At 43.7% G+C, this 22004-nt stretch overlaps 1 protein-coding gene across 2 annotated transcripts in view; it reads right to left on the bottom strand.

The window, feature by feature from the left end:
* The window catches only part of Lrrk (Leucine-rich repeat kinase), a 75497-nt gene that overhangs the window by 6974 nt on the left and 46519 nt on the right, over nucleotides 1-22004 (bottom strand). For both annotated transcript variants that reach the window (XM_075696287.1, XM_075696288.1), the window contains exons 23-33: nucleotides 21271-21680; nucleotides 16952-17102; nucleotides 14734-14847; nucleotides 12444-12788; nucleotides 10710-10958; nucleotides 8717-8839; nucleotides 7783-7978; nucleotides 6160-6248; nucleotides 5571-5659; nucleotides 4325-4540; nucleotides 3359-3525 (exon numbers count right to left, since the gene is read on the bottom strand). In XM_075696287.1, coding sequence (XP_075552402.1) covers nucleotides 3359-3525; nucleotides 4325-4540; nucleotides 5571-5659; nucleotides 6160-6248; nucleotides 7783-7978; nucleotides 8717-8839; nucleotides 10710-10958; nucleotides 12444-12788; nucleotides 14734-14847; nucleotides 16952-17102; nucleotides 21271-21680 — 2149 coding nt within the window. The remainder of the gene's footprint in view (nucleotides 1-3358; nucleotides 3526-4324; nucleotides 4541-5570; nucleotides 5660-6159; nucleotides 6249-7782; nucleotides 7979-8716; nucleotides 8840-10709; nucleotides 10959-12443; nucleotides 12789-14733; nucleotides 14848-16951; nucleotides 17103-21270; nucleotides 21681-22004) is intronic.

The raw sequence follows: 22004 nt of genomic DNA on the forward strand, positions 1-22004 counted from the left end.
TTGAATACAGGTATGTGTCTATTGTACAGAAGACGTTTGTTTTGGTGCCTTGCACCAAGCATGTGGTTTCTTTAGTTTTCAGCATTCTTTAGGTTCTTGGAGCAATGACTGTTATATTGGGGAGCAACACAAACCTCCTCATAATCGATTATAGTGCTCAATTGGCTTCTTTCTGCAAGAAAGCTGGCTTTTGTGCACCTTGAACTTACAATGCAGCCATCTTATGCTTTGTACAGTATTTGTAACTTGTTGTACAGTAATTTACAGTGTTGCACAATAGTGTACATTAATAAGTAAGGGAATATGCACAGGAAGTGTCCAAGAAGGAAGAGATCAGACTGCTAGTCAAACTTTCACAGAAGGTTTGTCCGAAATCGACTGCACACTCTTGTGTGAGTGAAAACTTCACATGACTGGAATGATTACTGATAATATGTGTTACACAGTAAAACCTTGTTAATTCAACCCTTGTTAATTCGGCAAATCGGATCATTTGGACTCGCCCTTTGGTCCTAGCAGGTGTAAACATGATTTAATGCAATAAAACTCTCGTTAATTCGGACACATTTGAGTGCATATCGGTCAATTCGGACAAGTCTCAGAGCTCGATGAGCATGGAGCTCCGTGAAAGAGCAAAAGTGGTGTTAGCGTCCACCAATACGAAGTGGCGGAGTTCGTGTAGGCATAGTCATCAGTGGAAATCATGCGTGAATGACAGAAATGCCAGAATGCTTCGTGCCTATTTGTACCTTTAAAGCCTTTATGCTTGGGTTTACTGCTGTGCATGTGCCTTCATGACTGTGTAGTCGCCATCCATGATTGTGTCGATAGCGGCCGTCCTTTCGTCTGCAGCAGTTGCGGCAGTAGTTTCGCTTTGGCTCGGTGCATGTGTTGGCCATGTACCTTCATGACTGTGCAGTCGCCATCCACGATTGCGTCGATAGTGGCCGCAAATTCGTCCGAAGTGCTACAAACAGTAGTTTCATCTTAAAGCGAAGCTTTCTTTGCCTCTTTTCCGAACTTTTGAGGCGCAACTGCTGCTATTGTGATCTAGCTTGCATGTGCCACTAGGTTTCTTGCAACACCCCCAGATGGCGCTTGCCTCCACATATTCAGTTTCATCATCACAGTTTGTGCGTATGGCACGTGCTGTGCTTGCTTTCCTATGCAACAAAAATGCAGGTGCTGGGCTGTGGAGATTCCATGCTGGGCTGTGATAGCGTAAAAATTACAACTGGCCATAGCTTGAAGACAGCGCTTGGAGCTGGCGTCTCTTCAGCACCATGGCCGGTAGCCATAGTGATGAAACATGCTGAGCTGCTGCGCCCATATGTCAAACGTCTGAATGCTCCTGATGACTAGCCGTTGTTAAGTACACGTTCTTCTGTACACTTCTGCCATGACGCGACGTGCCATGTAAGGCAATGATAATGCTCAACCCTCTCAGAGATTATGAACAATGATGCACCACAATGCCTAAAGCAAACACGTCTCCGTGTGTGTTCTGTGGATTATGCAGACAAACAGCAGTGGTGTACACAAGGCAATGTTTAACATAGACTCACCACTCTCGTATTGGCCTAAATGCTGAAGAAATCACACATTCACCACTAACATCATCGCTAACTATGGTCAGTCAAAGCAAACAGCATACAAGGCTTTGCTTACATTGACTCCCACAATGTGTGGGATCCACATATTTTTAAGGGCATGCGAATAGTGATTTTTGAGACTGAATTGAATACGAATCAAATAGTGCCAGAAGCAAACCAGATCAAATCAAATATCAAATAGCTTTTGAACAGTTTTTGAATAATGAAGAGCCATTGTCACAATTAATAAATATAAAAAGATGTTTACATCTTAGTATTCTTCAAGTTAGCACATTTCTGTATTTACATAGCATGTTATGAAGTGTTGTTTATTGAAAGCACAAAGGGAGCGCTAGGAGCAAACAATCAGTTTCTTCGCATGCACAGGGCTCTTCAGACAATGCGAATGATCGCTTTATAGCTTGTAAGGTATGGCTACATAAGCAACGTAGCCTGCTCTATCATGCAAGTTCTCATGTTTTATGTCTATACTATGGCCACGGTGGTCAACATGCGAAAGTATGCGAGAAATATTTGCATTTGTGAATAGCGACTATTCAATTCAAAGACCAAATCGAATAGCACACTATTTCATTCGTTATTTGTAAGTTTCGAATATTCGCCCGCTCCTACATATTTTTACGCAGTGCAAAGCTGTTGAGAATGAAGAGCGCCGTCTACATCGCGATGGGTGGTGACCTGGCAACACTGACGGAAAAATACTCGGGCTGGGCGTAGGGTAGTGAAAAGCGTGTCTCAGATGAAAGTGTATGTCGCGAAGGAAGTCACAAGATGGTGAGACTTGCAGCTTCTGCACTGCTTTTGGGCAAAATAGAAACAGGATTTGCTGATTCATTCAGTAAATAAGGGCATGTTGATGTAGTAAGCATTTGTTTATTGTTTTCTTGATACCCTCGACAATTCAACATTCGATTAATTTGGACATTTCTTTCGGACTTGTGAAATCTGAAACAAGGTTTTACTGTAATATGTGTCACATATGCTGATGAAACGCCAATGGGTAAAAGCAACTTATTGGAGGAAAAATGAACCTGCACTTGGTATTATTCAAGCATACTATTCAAAACAATGTGCTCACCCGAACATGTGCTGATGTTTGAGGCATCTATAAAGCAGCGTAAATGTTGGCGCAAATTAGGCAACTTGAGAGAAGCTCCCAGGTTTTCACTGCCGCTGTCATATAAAAATGGTGTAACCGATTCGACCAGAAGCTCAAATTTTGTGTTGTTTGATATCGAAAGCGCTAGGAGTACTGAAGGCTTGTTTCAGTGATACCCCCTGTCGAAAATTTATTTTTCAAGACTCCCCAATATGCCGAAAATTGCGAAATCTGACCAAAAGTTAAAGTCAGTCTTCATTTCATACGGTGCATGGCGATGCTCATGGAAGCATTCTGACGGCAACATATAACAGTATCGAAAAGCTGTCGATCTAACTGATTAATATTTTAGGACTGGTAAGGAAAAAGTTAATATTGTCCTAAAGGTTTGAAAAATAATTTAGTGTTGTGCATATGACTACTGCTATTGAGTGAGATGTACGAGTGTACCAAAAAGTGTGTCAGACATTCTGCAACAGCATGAGCCTTTCCTAGAGCAAATCGTTTCTGGAAGCAGCTAATATACAGCACAGTGCTGTTATATAATTACTTGTAGATTTTTATAGATTTGTAGACACAATATTTATAACTAACATGCTGTGAAGAGAAACAAAAGCTATCACAGAGACGTCAAACATTCAATTACCTGGGTATAGGTAGGACCAGGCGGTGTTGTTTTGGCCACAAAGCTGGGAGACTGTGCCGGTATCTGGGTGCTCCAGTGCCTCTCGGCCAGAGACTGGTCCACTCTCGGGCACAAGGTAGACGGTAAGTATGCCCTCCAAACCACCACACCAGAGCTCAGCTGCAGGCCTATGTAAAGGAAACAAAGAGGAATGTTGACACTGCTTTACAGACATACTAATACTCTTCACACTTTTAATTTCCTTCATCAGCATATTTTTGTCCACAGCAGAACAAAGGTCTCCCCCAGCAATGTCCATTTGCCCGTCTTGTGCCACGCGACCCCATCCTGTGCCTGCAAATTTCCTAACTTTCCTAACGAAGCCACCGCAAGAAGTCTCTCTAGCTTCCACAGCGTTGACAGCTATGTATGGAATGGAGTATACAGATGTGCAAGACTTTCAAAAGTGTGCTGAGGTTTGGATATTATGGACTGTCCTTTGTAAAAGCATGCAATGATAGTTATTAAGCCATAAATATCAGCTCAACTCTACCAACCCTCAAGCACAATTCTGTTTTAACTTCAATGAAAAGGGCATACTACACTGTGATAATAAGGTCCAGGTGACGAACACTTCAAGACACAGGAACAATGTCATAGTACCAGTAGAAGACCTGCCAGTGTCAGTGTGACCACACTAAACGTTGTCTCCACTGCAGAAGTCATGTGACAGTGTCACTGTTCATGTGCTCTCTTTTTGCTACCAACAGCGCCACTTCCCGAGGAGCATTCAGAGAGGGCAAATGCCAACTGCTAAAAAAAAGTTGCATTCTAGCGAGTCCCCTAGATCTGCATCCTGTCGAAAACTGTGAAAAACAGCTCCAAAATTAATTTTGCTGTGAGACAGGCAAACTCCTGCTGCCTCGAGTTTTGCGCCATCCATTTTCCCACTAGTGTGGTCGCACTTTTACGCCGTTGTCAGCGTACCTGTCATCTGGCTGGGTGACACAGAGGCACAGTGGAGCAGCTTGCACGTCCAGCTCCTGCAGATTTTTAGTGACCTCATCGCACAGCCAGAGCCGAGAGCCAGCTGTCAAGGCAACGCGGCCGGCTTGGGGGACGTGCTGCATGGCACGCACGGCAACCTCCTCGTCCCCTTCCTCCAGCAGGCTCACAGTGCACAGCTCCTGGCGGCTGTCCTGGCTGCAAAGTTTAGAAACATTCCAAAAGCCATTTTGTACGTGACCAGTTAAGCTGGTTCATGCTACTCTGGGTAAACCAGTTGAAAGAAGGCTAACTGACAGCCATGGTTCTAAGCTACATAGAGTGAAACACCACTTGATAAAGCAGAGCTCGAGGCAATTATTGATGTCAATAAATTGTTAGAATGCAACCATAGATAGCAAGCTCATGTGTTCACCTTTGACATGAATGAAGTTTCGCCTGATGATCAAAAACCTCCCTGAGGTCCTCTGAGGGTTTTCAAGTGGAGTTTTACAGCGATTATTTAGCTGATACATACTACTACATGTACCACAACAACAACAACAACAACTACTACTGCTACTACTACTACTACTACTACTACTACTACTACTACTACTACTACTACTACTACTACTACTACTACTATGTCTCAACAGTCAAAAGGATGCTTGCACAACCCAAAGTTTTTGGAGCTGTACGGTGGACAAAAATATGACCTCCATACAAACTAAAGCAAGCAATGCCAATGGAGTGAATGGCATTTGAGATTAGGTATACATTTATGGCCACAGCCATAGAATGAGACATCTTAACAGCCCAAGCCCTTTCTATGCATCTTATAACATGCCCCTTTGAACAACATCATCACTTTTCCTGCATCTCCAAAATTTATAATCTAGAAATATGATTGGGGGATTTAACGCCCTTAAACTGCACAGTCGGTTATGAGGAACATTGTAGTGGAGGGCTCCGGATTAATTTTTAACCAACTGGGACTTTATTTGATGTGCACATAAATATGAGTGCACAGCAATTCTGAATTTCACCCCCCATAGGAGTGCAGCCGGACTGGCCGGGAATCGAACCCGTGACCTCATGGTCAGCAGCAGACCATAGCCACCAAGTCACCGCAGTGGGCTATATACAAAATGCCCTTTAACATAAGGTGCCTAGCAGAAAGCCTTCACAGTACTACTAGCAGTGCAGAACGTAGCACATTAGTTACAGAATGAGACAGCCGACTTGCCTGTAGATCTGCACTCTTGCCTGCGAACTGCCCAACCAGACGTCATTGTTGACAACGCACAGGCAGGTGATAGCTGGCACAGATAGCACCTAGAGAAAAATGAAAATTATTTTACTTGTCACTCATTCTCAATACCTTTACCTTTACTGTTGCCTCAAGGCAACATGACTGCTGCGGCTGAAATCTGAGCCTGCGTTATAGTCTAAAATTGTCATCAAAATCTTATTTGAAGATGTGAATTCACGACATGCTAACCAAGAAGACAGCTATGAGAATGTACGCAGAAACACTGAAACTTCGATTTGACAAAATTTTCTATGTTTTCAGTTATCAGGTATGCCTCTGTTACACTAATGCTTGGCATTACATAGTTACAGGACACCAAAAGCTCCATGCGGTCTCTTTCTCACTTAGCTCTCCTTTTTGTATGAATGCAATTTAAGCTGATCATCATCAGTCTTATTTTCTCAGAACTACTGCTAAATTCCTATGCGATTTCGCAGAATTTTCAAATGAATGGAAAAACATTATCCACAGTTCGGACATTTCTTTTGAAGCGTTAGCAGGAAATATGATTGGTGCACCCCACCTTGAGTTCTTGCCAGTGGCTGCTGTCACAGGTCAGCAGATTCACCTGGTCATCTGTGCGCCCCAGCCACAATTCAGATGATGGCTCCTCTGCACCCAGGCACAAAAATAACCGAATGCTTCTATTACACAACCATATCTTGGCTATAAGTAAGGAGTGGAAATTTCTGTAGCCTGATGGAACACAACGGCCCGCAAGAGCTCACGGCAAACAAGAAAGAGCCCTGGCTATGATGGCTCGCTGCCAAGAAAATCACCTACCCCGCCAGATGCTTGTAATAGAGAACCGAGGCCACATGCACACCATAGAGAACTGAGGCCATATGTATGTAAGCATGCACAGGCATGCACTTGAGGTCTACAATGTCCAACAAGTCATAGCCTTGCGTGTAGCTTTGGTTAGAAAAACAATGTTAGTTAATGCTCCCAGTACTTTTCCTCTTCCACTGAGTAGTTGAATCGGCTGCCAAAAGGATGGACCAATGCATCAGCACAAATTTTTTCGTTCACAAATGGAGGCCACCAATAGCAAAGGTGCCTCATGTTTTTCTCCAGGCACTGCTTGTTGTTCTTGTCAAAGAAAATTTATTAATCCCTCTGTCAGATGGGCAAATTTAATGTCATCTTGAGCAAGTGCACTTCAACGTTAGTGTAATTAGCAGGCTGTCAGGAGGAAATGTATAAGTGACAATTGTAAAATGCAATCACCTGCGAGCGGATTCATCAAACTCGCTATGCTGCGTCGAAGTGTGTAGCCTTGACGGCAGCGCTTCAAAAATAAATATAGAATTACTTCATGAAGGGATGGCACTAATCGTGAAAACACTTTTTTCTTTTGTGATTTAGAATGTTATCTACATAGGAAACCGCATTTCTTTTGCTGCTCACATTTGCTGCAATGCTCTCTTTCCTTGGCTCGTGACGATTAATCATATTACTGCGGCTATAATACATTACTTACACTAAAATTCATGTTATTTATCATTTTTTAGTTATAATGGCGTATTAGTCTGCAGACACTGCTGAAGATAACAAATATATAATGTGCCTACCGATTTAAACATCAACAGGGCCATCAGTTTCAAATCACACTTTCCCTTCCGATGCAGCAGTGTGCTGCCATAGTGACACATGCTCAAAGTGCCACTGAGTTTGCCTGTGTGACCGGGGTATAAGTCATGGGGTTCAACATTATGAAGCAACACTGGAACTGAGACACCATGGTGGAGGGCTGCGAATCAATTTTGATCCAAGTGGGCTCTAAGTAAAGTATGCACGAGGGCTGTTGCATTCTTCCCCCATCAGGCTGTGGCTGCGGCAGCCAAGAATTGAACCCAAGACCTTGTGTTCAGGAGCAGAAGGCCATAGCCACTGAGCCACCATGGTGGATAGTCAAAGAAATTCAGTTGCTAGAAGTGAATGCCCGTTCTGTGCATCTTGCATGCCTATCCCCTTGTGTTTACTTCTTTATGAGATCAGAACACCAAGGAGTCCGACGTGAAGTGTGGGTAAATGAGACACAGTGAAAGTAAATTAAATCGCACGGTATCTCCATGTCTTATCTCATTGCATGTGCAAATGATAAAGGAATCAACGGAGTGCACAACGTACTACAACCACTGACCTTCGGTGCCAGCGGTGAATGAGACGGCTGCAAGAAGGGGCTGTGATCCTGGGAGGGAGACAACGTCCAAAAGCTGTCCGAACTCTGCAGCACTGACAATGGACACAAGCTGGCTTGCTGATGGTCGATCACGTGGCTGCTGAGCCCAGCAACACACCATGAGGTCCAGCAGATAACCCGGGTAGCTCAGTGCCTCCTGCAATACAGCAATTTCCAGCCCACGTAATTCAAAAGAAAGACCTGAAAAATTACCTCAATAACCCAATCAAAGTGAACCTATGGGTACACTGCTAAGCTGTGGACAACTTGATCAAACAATGCCAATCCGTTCAATGTGTGCATTGCCTGCAATGTGTAATTACATGAGAATGCAACGCACAGTATCTCTTTAGTATGTTTGCAAGCATGGTATAGTCCCAAATTTACATTTTAGAGCCTTCAAATAATTCTACTGTTACAAAAGGCAAACATGGAAGTGCAGCAACGCATCCTGGTCATTTATGGCTTGTTCAGTTTTCAATTTATGAATCAACCAGAAGTCTATGATAGCCCAGTGGTTGCAGAGATTCACGGCTGAGTGTGAAACTAGATTCAATTGTAGCATATTACTAACAAATAAACAAGCACGATTATTACAAATTCTGAGTGGCTACAAACAAACCATACTATGCTGTGCAATAACACAAATGACATTAATTGGCGACGTATTGCTGCGAATCGTTACAGAGACACAAAAGTATGGGATAAAAGGCAAGGGAGACATTCTGGGTTGCTTCCTAACTGGCCCTTGCAATGTTGTTCACCCCATGTCCCATATCAGAAGGAAAGACTTCATGGTGAGCCTCCCATGAATGGCAAACTCTGATCTCTGAAGCATATTTGGTTGGCTCGCTGAGAGATAGCCAGAGCAAAAAGAACAACATGTTGTACGCACTCTGCGTGTGAGCACAGGTCGTCCTCCATCTAGGATGTGGTCCTTAACACAGTCCTGGCCTTCAAAGGGCAGTCGCAGTGTCAGCAGCTCATACATAAACATGCCGTAGGAGAAGCAGTCAACCTGCACAAAAGCAGCAAAAGCAATCATCAGAAAGCTGCTCACAGTGTTGAAAGCACTGTGAAAACACTTGCGAGCACTTGTCAAAAACAAGTGCTCATCCCTTGTTTGCAGCGCCTGCAGCTGACTAAAACAGCGTAGGTACTGGTATAAAGATGCATGGAGAAACTCCTCTGGGAGTTGTCTAAGTATGCGAAAGCACTGTGCCATCATCACCAAATTTTTCAACAAAGCCTTTACAGAAACTGTTGTTTTACACATTATCTTCTTTACAGCAGTTCGTCTTACTCGACGGACAGGTTTCCACATTGAGTAGGCATAGAAATGCTTACGCATTTAAAAAACAAACGCAGTTCTGCATAAACTCACAGTACAGCCACAGTGATAGCTGTGGCACAATTTCAGATCTTCGTGCCTCCTTATGCATTTCATAGTAGAGAGAGAGAGAAAGATAGAGAGGAACCTTAATGGCAGAAAGGTGAAGAGGTTGGCCTGAGTGAAGTGCCTCTGGCGTGCTGGTCCACACTGAGGAAGGAGTTTACGAGAGCAACAGAGATAGGATGTGAAGCGCAAGGAGGGTGGTTTATGGTGAAGTTGATGATGATGAGAGCTGCACAGTATACTGTTTCTGTAAATTTGAGCTTACCACACGACGACTTTGTGATGACCTTGTAGATAACCTGGTGATACTCCTGCTTCTTTCCAACAACCTGAGTGACTGATTTCAATTCTGTTTGACGCATTCTACACTGCTTCGAGTGAGGGATGAGCAGGGAAGAGTTAAAAAAAAATACAGAAGAAATGGAAAAGTGGACATGTTGGTGTAGATTTGAAACTACTAAAGCATGAAAAAACACAAAGATAGCTGATGAACATAGGGCCAGGGTAATGTAACAATTATAATTAATTTCCATTGTGCTCTTGATCAGTGGGCTGATTGGTGCAGTGCTTATGCACCAATCATAGGAAGCTGGATCACCAATCATAGGAATCACCTGGATTGCCTGGTTGTGAGCGGTGCATGATAGGAAAGGAACAAAACTCAGTGAAAGGAATATCGTATAAATGGATGTAAGGGCCGCGCTTGCCCTTTCCTCAACCCATGCGTGTTCAAAATGCGTGCGTGTGGGCGAGCTTCCAGGCGCTGTCGACAGAGGGCATGAGACAATGCGACAGAGCATCATCATCATCACCATCTCATCATCATCACCACCACCACCACCACCACCACCACCACCACCACCACCGCACCGTATGAATACGCAACTGAGAACAGCTACGCCATGTCGGCACAGACCATGGCTGTTATTCCGGGCAGCCTCACAGGCATGCTGAAACCATTAGATGTCAGCATAAATTGGCCTTTTAAGGTTGAATTTCGAAGGCAGTACACAGAAGGGATGGCAAGCCGCAGCCATGAACAGATGCCGACCAGACGGCTTAAGAGGGTGTCGCTTGCGACATACTGAGGCTTTAAAGCCAGCGGAATCTCAAACAGCTTGGACGGCGCAAAGGATGACTTCTTGTGGGACAAGTGGGCACCGCAACACAGCAGCAGCTCGGAGTCTGAGGACTTGGTGAGTCGCGATGATTGAGCATATATGTCATATACTGCAATAAACACTCTTCGTAGGGTTGTTTTTGCTTGAAAAAAAAATTTTTTTTACACATCGCGTGTATGGGACACACCCTGAAAACTGGCCCTCGTATCTTGAAAAACAAGTGCAGCCCTTACGCGCGTTTATACAGTAGTCGCATTATACAGACCAAGAAATGATGCTTGTGACACGAACTTCTGCACAATTCGCTACTTTCGCACACAAGCCCCGACTCGCTAGTTGCGATAAGCAAGAGGTGAGAGAGAATGTCCTGCCTTTTCTGTGTACTCCTCCTCGCCATTGTGCCGCATGATCTCGGGGGCCATGAATCCCTCAGTGCCACCAAAACCCTTGGTACCCGTGGGCAGGGCAGCCCGGCTGATGCCGTAGTCGGCGAGACGCACCTGCACAGGGCCCCCATCTGGTTCCCCGGGCAGTGGCAGCGCCCACACCAGCACATTCTCGGACTTTAGGTCTCGGTATATTATGTGCTGCTGGTGAAGATATTCCAGGGCACGTGCCACCTGCAAGGACAGGCAATGCGCAAATATAGCTCACCTTAAAAGGCAGAAGACATAATTAAGTATTACATTGCAAAATTTCCTAAATATGTAGGGCTGCGGCTCCACAAGTATGAAATACAGTGCTTGTTAAGGGATCGCTTGTTGGTCTTTTTGCCAAGATCAAGACTAAGATCTTGTGGAGGGTGGAGGGAAAGTGCAAACACTGTAATGATGAGAGTTATCATAAACCTGAACTATTCCACAGCAGAAGACAAGCCACTGGCACTCAGTGTCCCTAGGTGAAGCAGGGTTTTGGTACGGGCTAGTTGGTATTCCATTGCAAACTTAACTACAGCCCGTACATAGAAATAACTAGGTAGGTGGTCTCCCTCACAGTTACTGATTAGCAATAGTGATCTGATGAGAGCCAGCATGTTTAGAAAGACATGACTGATGGCTGCCACGAGTACCCTACTTCAATTTTCATAAGTCACATGGATGATGATTTGAGCGAGCTGACGTTGTATTTCACACAAAGTTTCACGACTGGTTGAGTGACTGAATATTTGGTTTGCTTGATGCGTGGAGCTTAAAGGGGCCCTGAACAACCCCTCGGGCTCGGTGAAATCTCAGTTAAATATTGCTGTCGTACACGGTGCATGAAGCTCGCAAGTGGATTGAGAAGTCAACTTTCTCTCAAACGCTCTCTTTGCAAAAGAAGGCTCTGTGCTCACTCTCTTCTAGTCGCACTATTTGGCCATCGGATGCACTATTCCATCATTTCCTTAGACGGCTGCTACTGGCCGATAGCTGACATCAAGCTGAGGTCGGCTACATAGCGTAGATACTGCAGCCGTCGTGGGGTGCCACCACGAGTCCACTGTCTAAGTGCACTGTGGCTTGCTGAAGACAACCGTGCTTGGCTTATGCTTAGCGCGTTGTAGGCATCAAAGGTGGAAGTCTTGGAAACTGTGCGCCACGGTGGCATTTAGAAGGCGGATCGTTGTGAGCATGCCCCACTGCGCCTTAGCCTTTGCAGTGCAAGGCACTAAAGAAGGAACGGGAGCGCAGCAGAGGCCGCGTTTGATTGCCAATAACTCCGCTTCTGCTGAACACATTGAAGTACTTTCTGCGGCAAAGTATTTCTGATATAGCCTATTTTCACTTCAAATGCCTTTCTTCACTTCAATAAAAAGTGGTTCAGGGCCCCTTTAACATCCAGAAACAACACTGGGGCTATGAGAGATGCCATAGTAAGAGGCTCCGGATTAATTTTGACTGCCTCAGGTTATCTTGACGTACACCTAAATCTAAATACACGAGTGTTTTCTCATTTCTCCCCCTCTGAAATATGGCCACCACAGCTAGGAATGGAATCCGTGACCCCATGCTCAGCAGCAGAATGCCATAGCCCCTGGGTTACTACGGCGGTTTAAAGTTTCACGACACAAGCAAGCAGAAGACATAAAGGCACTACTATTGTGGAAGGCGACTTTAATTCCTCACCTGCAACAGAACCCTCTGAAGTGCACCAGAAGGCAGGTGTGCTCCCGAGCGCCGGAAGTCAGCAAGGAGGGCATCTAGCGCTCCGCGTGGAGCCAGCTGCAGCACGAGTGCCAGCGGCCGTGGACAGACCCCACGTAGCGCCACCACGTGTGGATGGCGCACACTCAGCAGGATGCTCAGCTCCTGCCGAGCTGTGCAGTACGCCTTGCAGGCGTACTGCAGAGGTTCCCGCTGCCACTGGGCACGTGCAGCCTTGTAGGCAACCGTGTCCGATGGCCGTGCCCCGTAGCCGGGCTCTACGGGCTGAAGCATCTTCATGGCAACCTCTGTGAACTTTCCCGAGCCCTAGCAGAGGTGATGAAACGGAGTAATGTGGTGAACATTTACTCAAAAATAACTAAATAATGACACTGAAGTCACGAAATGGAGGCCACATTCCTGACATAAATAAACAGGTGAGTGTGTGTTGGGTAAGGAACCTTTTTGTTCCGAATAGTAAACATTAGAAAAAAAAAATTACAGACAGACATATTAAAAAATTCTACAACTTCCAATATATCAGCATGTAGATGTATGCTCTTTCAAAGCTGTCAAACAATTTGTGGCTACGACCACCAAACATAGCCCAAGTGAACTCTCATCTTAGTTGTTTGCAACATATTGCTACGGCATGAGCCGGGCGAGCAGAAGAGGAAGAAGACGTGAGCGTGTGCAGCCTCGGGACGCCATCTTGACTTCACCATCAATCTCGTCCCTTAAATAAAGCCGGTTTAACATTAACCGTAACAATATCTCTACTATCTGCCAGTAGATTAATGCAATGCAAGGGCTGCAACTTTTGTACACTATGATGTACAAACATATGACTATAGTCACTTTTTGATTGATTGGTTGATTGAGTTTAACATCCCAAAGTAACATCTGGGCTGTGAAAGATGCTGTAGTGGAGGGTTCCAAATTAGGTTGTATTGATTACATAGGATTCGTTCACATGCTTATAAGTACACGAGCGCTTTTGCTTTATGCATCGTCATAATACAGCCTCTACATCCAGGAATCAAACCTGCACTGAATGCTCAGTGCTGGAAAGCCACAGCCACTAAGTCGCCACAGTGGGCTGTGAACACTTTTTTTTCTTTCAGAACCTCCAGGTTCCATCTCTCTCCTTTCTCATGCCTGGGCGCTTTCAGTTATCAAGACTGCCTGTGTGAAGGAACATGTATCAGTATAGTGGCCAAGATGAAAAACTTGGTTGTAACAAGGAAATTCAGCTAGATATTCAATGATTTAGCCCTTCCTGTGTAAATACAGTTGTTTGTAGGAGGCAACATGCCTCATCGCCCCTTCCATGCTTCAACAACTGCTTCTTTTCTTCACCATGGGTGGGTAGCACTTGAAAGCACGTACCAGTGGATCACTGTGAATGATGATTACTTAAATACTAAAGTGCTGTTCCCTTAATAGAGTTTCTTCAGATGTGAGTCCACTACCCTTCAAGCCAGTCCTTGCAGACTAACAACCAAATTCGATTACTAAGCTGCAATAAAGTTATGGCAAATCACTTTTGTGGAAGCCTTTAACGTAGAAGAAGGCTCATGAAACCCATACGAGTTTCTTTTTGTGAGAGACCTGTATGAGTTTCCTTTGTAGCTTCGTGCTACATTCGTGAGGAATTGTAATTCATTATTCATAAAGTTATCTCTAATTCATTAACAAAGAAGTTGGGAACAGCCTTGTAATCCAAAACTGCAGCACTAAAAAGCAAGGACAACAGAAAGTACACATACACCAACTGAACACACATACCTCCCTTTGTCTTTGAGCAGAACGGTTTTGCGATGACAAGCCAACTAGTACCGTATTTGTTTCGCATATAACCCTCCACTGCTTATAACCCGCACCCCCAATTACAACAGCTGGGAAAAAAATATATATCCACACGTTTAATCAGCGAAAATAACTGCATACAACAACTTTCAAATCTTTGCAAGAACAGCCTCTACTCACCAATGCACCCATCGTAAATACAGCCAGAAGCTTGGTTCCCCCATTCCTTGGCGATGCTGACAAAGCTGGATTAGCACGTTGGACGTTATCATGGATGCATCAGTCATGTGATATGTGACACGATATGTGACAGTGCGGCGCAGGTTGCCATGAAGCCACACTTGAAGGTGAAATTCACATATTACATGCACCCGCACCTCACTGTAGAATCTTCTCAAATTTTGGTTCGGGTTATATGCATAAAAATACGGTAATTTAATAGTATATTCTTGCATGCCCTTACCCTCTGCTTCATAGTTGCCTTGAACACAAAGCCAAAGGCACCTCGGCCGAGCATGCGGCCCCGCCGTATCTGGTCTGGCTGCACAAGGTAGCGCTCACCTAGGTCTAGAAATACCTGCAAATTGAACATGTGTACGAGGACACCACTTATAACAATATGCTGGACATAATGATGAACAAACAGAACATCATTGCCTTAACTACACAGATGACAGTCAAACACACCCCTGCATAATTCCACCTTGTCTATTATCCTTCTTGGCACTCATGCTGATATTGTATACAAGACCCTTTGTAATGTACATCAAATTCTTGATAAGGCACGCTGATAGCAATAAATCCTTCAACTAAAGGCATAATAAATTGCAAAGTAATTAGTTGACTCACATTAATTCAAACTAAACTCCAAGGGATCACAGATATTTGAATCATCTGAAGTCAAATAAAGTATGGCTTAAATTGAATTATGGCTTTTTACACAAACAAGCAGTAACAGTAAAGAAGTGTATACAACCAAAATGGTCATGCAGATACACACTAATTAGTCATGTACACAGTCACTTAGCTTACTGGGTGATTACAGCAGAAACAGGGACACTAAGGGACACTAATGTGAAACAATAAATCAGTTTAGATTGATAAAGTACGCTTTAAAACACTCTATTTTTGCTGATTTCATGGCAATCAGGTTGATTATTCAAAGAGAAAATGACGACCAAAGTTTCACTTTTGAATTTCGTGCCTAAACCCCAGGGGCGGTACGTCAGCATGACGTCATGGATTGCAAAGTATTTTTAACATTTCAGCCATTGTGGCTCAGTAAAAGTTCTTGAAACCTTTTTTGTTCATTTTTTGGCTCTTTTGAAATACAATGTAGTCCATCTTTATCGCTAGAGGCTTAACTAGGTTCGAGCAGACGGCACCCGTGACGTTATGACGAGCTGGTGTGGGAACTTCAAGGTGGCGGCACCATTCGTCTTTTGTTCTTGGATCTTTTCTGGCTTACCAAGCATCTTTTTGTGGCAAGAGTGACCTTTTTGATATTGTGTAAAGGTAATTTACCAACAAAGCTCAAATCATTTTTCTATTTACTGTCCCTTTTAAGAACATCCTCTAATCAGCCACTCTGCTCCACTTTCTCTGGTCTCTGGAAATCCAAAATATTCAAATAATCCAAAATTCTTGTTGGACTTGTTTCACTTAAGAGGAAGCTCAGGGGCTCTTATCTCAATGCATGGGAAAGGAGAAATCGTTTTTCTCGGCAATAACTGCACCAAATTTGATAAGGCATATAAAAGAAAAAGTTAAAATCTAGTGACTGTTGCAAGTGGATCTTTTATTTATGTCATCGATATTTTAATAAAAATTGTTGAAAACCAAAAACGGGAACTACGATGTTTACAGCTCCGTAACTCAGTAATAAAATATTTTATAGCAATATTGTAAACTGTGCCTAATACTAGATCTAAAGTGGACAAAATTAATGTATTATGCATCGCTCTGAAGTACACCACTAAAAAATGTGACTAGGACTTTTACAAAACCCTTGTAAATAGTGTAACAATCTTATTTAAGATAAAAAATTGAGATGTATATCAAGTTCGTATGCTTTGGATATTTTAACGGGTGCAGTTTACAGAACTGTGATATCTGTTCTCGGTGTAGTGTTATGGATTTCCAAACTTCGTGCCTTTTCAAGCTTACCGATTTTTGGCAATACCTTGTTAAAAAATTAACGCCCTAAATCAATATTCAGCTTCAAATAACAGTAGAATTTAACCTTCTCTCTCAAATGCAACACATTTCATTAAAACCGGCCCAGGGGCTACTTAAGGAAGGCATTTCTGCATTTTAAATATATTTGAATAGGTGGCATCAGGTGGCTAAAGCTTTCCCTTAAGTGGATCCATAATGCACTGGAAGTATATACCGGACCAACTGAAATCTTGACATAATATTTAAACTGGTATTCCAGACCATTGAATGTCAACTATGATGAGTCTGTGGGGCTACTGTGGTGTGTTTGCATTCACTGCTTTTTTCATGATTTCCTCAACTCCAACTCAGCGGTGCATTTGGTGATATCAGCCATTATTTTCCATGCACTACAAAAAAACCTATAAAAGGACTGCACCTTAACGGAGTCATACAGTTGGCAAAGTAAAAAAATTCTAGAGTGTATATCAGAAGTAGGTAGTCTGGATTCACAGAATACAAACCGTGTCAGGTGCTAACTGTGCCAAACGCAAGTCTCCGTGGATCGGGCAGGTGACGGCACCTCGTTCATTGGCTGCAAGAATGCATTCTTCCACCAAAAAGGCGTAGGGGCCCGTGATCGCTTCCTCCAGTCCCTCAGCTGATGCAGGACGGCTGTGTGAACAACCACACAGTCTTTTATCAACACTGAGAGCACAATGTCACAAAACTTTAAGACTGCTGACAAAAGCTGGTAAATGTTTCTTTTTCTTCCCCCAGTTACCCACCATTGTTTCTTAGACTGAGTGACTGAGTAGTAAGTGGATGTGCTCACTTAACCCTATACGTGCCAGGAAAAAATAAAGACACGCATTAAGAAAATGACATTCCTTTTTATTGCACACCTGGACAACAAATTTTTTTTTTGCAGATTCAAAATATATATGATATGGGGGCAGTAAATTCACAACTTGTGTCTGAAAATTCATAAATTTAAAATGACGAAGCACTGGCAGAAGGTTCTGTCTATCTAATTTCATTCACTTACACGCCGTATCAACACTATCATCATAGTTGGCGACGTCGGAATCAGTAGATGTATCTATAGCATAGAAAACACTGCCATTACTGTCAGTGCTTTCATGCAGAAGCAAATTATCTTTGGAGCTTCATGACTCAATCAAGTGAGCCGCACTTTCACGACGGACGCGGCAACACACAAATGACAGCCACTATTTTTTATATCTCTACCAGGCGAACATAGATGAAGCGAGTCTATAGGCCACCTAGCGGACAAAGAAGGATCTCGCCAGAATGTCAAAATAGTTTGGACCAGCCCGGCCCGTTACTGGTACCTAGAAAGGGCGCCAGAACACATGGACAAGACACAGTAGTCCTAGGCACTAATTACATAAAATATATTGTAGCTGAATAGGACTCTCCCGTGACACGGTTAACACATGGCATTTCAAGAAGCATCAAGATCACACATTCCGTATTGGCTATTTTTATTATGGAGTGACTGGGACTGTCTGGCTGGGGACCCAAATGTGTTTGTTTAGACTTTATGGCCGCAAAAACCTTTAACATCAATTCCAGCCATGTTGAACTGTAGAAGTACTTCTTATTGGGCTAGTTGATTAAACATAGCTATTAGAGGAGGTGTGCAAGTTAACACATTGTTCTGCCTATACTTTATCTGTGTTTGTATCTACACTACTGCCATGCATGAAAAGAGGTTACCCTACACTAGGAACCATTGCGAAGAGTACCAGTCACATGATTGCACCAGAACATGAGCTGGGCACCATTGTATGACTTCTGTCATGAAATGGTGCTTGGCTCATATGCTTCCAGTTAACTCACCAGACAAGAACCTCATTGTGGCTGAAATTAAAACAACAGGAAGATGAACACTTCAGGTGATCAACCATGGTCAAATAAGCGATGTCTGTAGAGCCCCTGACAAAGACACGTTCACTAGTCAAAATGTTGGATTTAGAGACATCCCTTGTTTGTCAACTGTTGCTCACTGTGGTCAGTGTACTAAAAAATTATAATCTGGAGATAATAATTGGTCAATTAGATCATGTCTCATTTGTAAATGATTTCACTTTTGTGTGACAAAACATCCATTGTGATATATTATTACAGTAATGGTCATTACCACACTGTGACATTTAAACTGCTCAATGTGTCAATGCACACATGAAAATAATACTGACAGCTAGTATACCAGGCCAATAGTTTCTTTCATCGCATCTGCTACTTCTGGTTCACCAAAGCGACACACCTCAAGTGCATTTTGATGCAATCTGCCACGAAGAGAGCCCTGCCTCAAGAATTCTGATAGTTATTGGGGAACCACAGCAACTTTCAGAAAGTGCAGTGGAGCTCCCTTTAACTCGTGCTCTTGCTTATCCACGCAAATGCCTTTCAGAGAACATTCACAATGAATCACTAACACTGTTATGCAATGTTTATCATGTGGTAATGAAAAAAAAAGAGTCCCTATATTAATGTGAAGGGCACATCTAGTTTCCTTTGAGCAGAGAGCCAATCTGCTGCCCTTTAGAACAAACACAAAGAGCCAATCTCAAAATTGGTTGCCGAGCTTCTAGATAGTTTCAGCGCTATGTTTGCCTAGGCCGATGCTTAGAATTTCTACCCATATGCATACCTTCCTGCAAAAAATAAAACACACATCTGCCGCTAACCATAAGATAAACAAGTGGTGCAAAAACAGAGGCAAGTGTGCATGAATCAATTTCTATGCTTGCAGGAACTTGAACAAATACAGCCCACAATGACTTCGGTTTTCTAAGAACCCAGTTTGAGATGTAGCAGAACCTCGCTGATATGACCCTGTTTCATACGGTTTCCCTGCGCCAATGTTCTCGATCAACAACACAAAAATGATCCCGATACACTTACGCTTGCTTTTTTACCAGTCAGTATGTTCTTTGAAAACATAATATTTTGGCAGCAACATTCAGTACATTGCAAAACTGCCATTGTATTACATGTTTTCTGGTCACTAGATCCCTTGTGAACAAGGGAAGGCATGAGGCACGCGTGATCAAGAGTAGTGCGCAGCTGCTAAGACAGCTTCTCAGCAGTACTTGCCCACCTGTGTCACTTGAAAATGCCAACACACACTCAATTTCCTCTTCTGGTACCAGCAAATGTTTTTATAGATCATCGCATGTCGCATTCACAGCTATCACTACCAAACCTGTTGCGATAAGCATCTTTACCTGTCTGTTTCACAATGCGTGTGGCGTTGTACGGTCGGAAGCGTGCTGCACACTTTTCATAGGCGGCAACCCAAACGCGCCACTGTTCTCTGCAGCAGGCGGTGCGAAGTGAGTGCGACGTTTCAGTCTGGCAGCATCGTATTCCGGCATAGCCTACCAGCTCGATTACGTTATGGTTTTCCAGTGCCATCAACACTATGTAACAGGAAAACGACAAAGTGCATCTCAGGCTACTCAAGCCCCACCAGCTACACACGTGTCCGTCTATCTGGTGGCAACAATTTTCACCAAGTGGGCACGTTGAAACTTGTCACTGAAATGCCCAATTTAATAAAGCTGCTGCCCAAGCCCAATTCAAGAAGCATGAACGTAAGTTTGGCCGAAGTCACAAGAATGACAGTGCATGTCTCAGGCTGTTTGGCCCACCCCACCAGCTTAGCACATATCTACATGTCATGCTGCAATAATTCACAAATGCTTCGCATTATGTAGATGTCAACTACAGTTGAGTCTGCCAAATTTTTTAGTGACTTTGGTCATATGTTTTTCCATTTAGTGTGTATTTTCTAAGTTTTTTTCCAATACAAGGTTCTACTGTACAGTCAACTCCCGTTAATTCGACCCTGATGGGACTGACGAAATTGATTGAATTATCCAGCAGCTCTAATTAAACAAGACGGGAAAAAATTTTAAAACAATCTGCTCATTCATTTGGGAGTACTTGCCCAATTCTAACACACCCCCGAATCAAGCCCGCGCCAACTTTTAATTTGTCTAAAGTAGAAAATTAACGTAGAAATGGCATTAAGACACCTAAACAAAGTAGAAATCTAATGCGCACACAATTTTTTAGCAAGAAAGATGAGCAAGGGTCTAATACATGTCGCACAATGAAGGCCTGTTTTCTTAAGTCAGCTTCGCCTCAGTACATTTGTGTTATGCGGTAGCATATAAACTCCACAAAGGTGGTTTTGGTTTTGGATCCGATTGCACCATGAAGGTAATTTTTGTCCGGTTTTTCTGGAAAAAGAAAATTGTGGGCATTACAATTGCGTAAGTACAGTAACCAGAGACCTATGGTTAATGCCTAAGAATCTTCCCAATGCAGGCTGAAAATAAGTGTTTTCAGCGGGATATTGACGTATGTTCAGTGCACTCACTGTCTTCTAAGCTCCGCTGAGGCAGACACTGCCACTAAAGGGGGCATTACTGGAGTCAACATAAGTGCCACGTGCGTGCTTGCTGACTGGTCAAGTTCTAATTATCCAGCAAAGTCAAATCTTAGGAATGAAATAACGAAAGCTTGGGCCCTTAAAAATTCGCAGGGGCCGGCCAGGTCCTTCGGTGGGCACTGAATTAACGAAAAATTGAGTTAACCAGAGTAAAATTAATGCAAGTCTACTGTACTTGGTTCAGTGCTCTAATAGACACGTCAACAGCATGGAAAAATTATGAAAGGAGTAAGAAACAGCACGTATAAAAGACACACATGGGTGCCTGTATGTGTTTTATATGCACATCTTGTTGCTTCTACCCTCGTCCTTTTTCCACGCTGTTGACTTACCAGTTTAGGAACTCCACCCTACCTGTCAACAACACCACTGTCAGTGCTCGCACGAGAAGGTGGTCCAGAAGAAGGGGCCATGCTGCAACCCTGTCCAGTGGCACACGAAGGACATGGTACCAGGCGGGTGACCAGGAAGCGCCCCTGGGAAGTGTGCACAAAACGTGTGCCCAGAGCTGGGTACCAGTCTTCGAGTAGAGTGTCGACATGGTCGGCAGCCAGGGACAGCAGCTGGGTTGCGCTCTCCATGCGCGGAAGCAGCTGCACGGGGCCCCACTGCCGACGTTCCAGCGGAAGCTCCAGCAGAAGGGCAACTGCACCTTGAGTTTCCACAGGACTCCAATGGCCTTCCAGGCGTACACGTGGATGTGCTCCAAGCAGGTCGCAGGATGCGCCACCAGACACCACTTCACGCAGGCGCAGGACTACAGCCTGCAGGTGAAAGGTTTACTTACACAGTACAATGGCATCTGTTCTTGTAAGTGATGTACACATCCACGCCCCAGCCACGGTTCCCTCTGAGCAAAGGCTGGGCTAAGTGAAGCTAAGTTTCATGGCGAACTTTGCACTGCTGAAATAGACGTGGAAGCACAATGCCAATTGTTTGCTGGCTTGGCTACATGGAGCGAAAAAGAGGCCTACACTGCTGCGTGCTTACCGCCTCGCTGTTGATTTTACCAGACTCGATAAACATGTTTTTCTTAAGCAGAAAAGAAAAATATAAAAAGAGTTTTCATTCTGTTATCTATTGTTAGT

This window comes from Dermacentor variabilis, chromosome 6, assembly GCF_050947875.1.
Source record: "Dermacentor variabilis isolate Ectoservices chromosome 6, ASM5094787v1, whole genome shotgun sequence".
In the NCBI taxonomy this organism is placed as follows: domain Eukaryota; kingdom Metazoa; phylum Arthropoda; class Arachnida; order Ixodida; family Ixodidae; genus Dermacentor; species Dermacentor variabilis.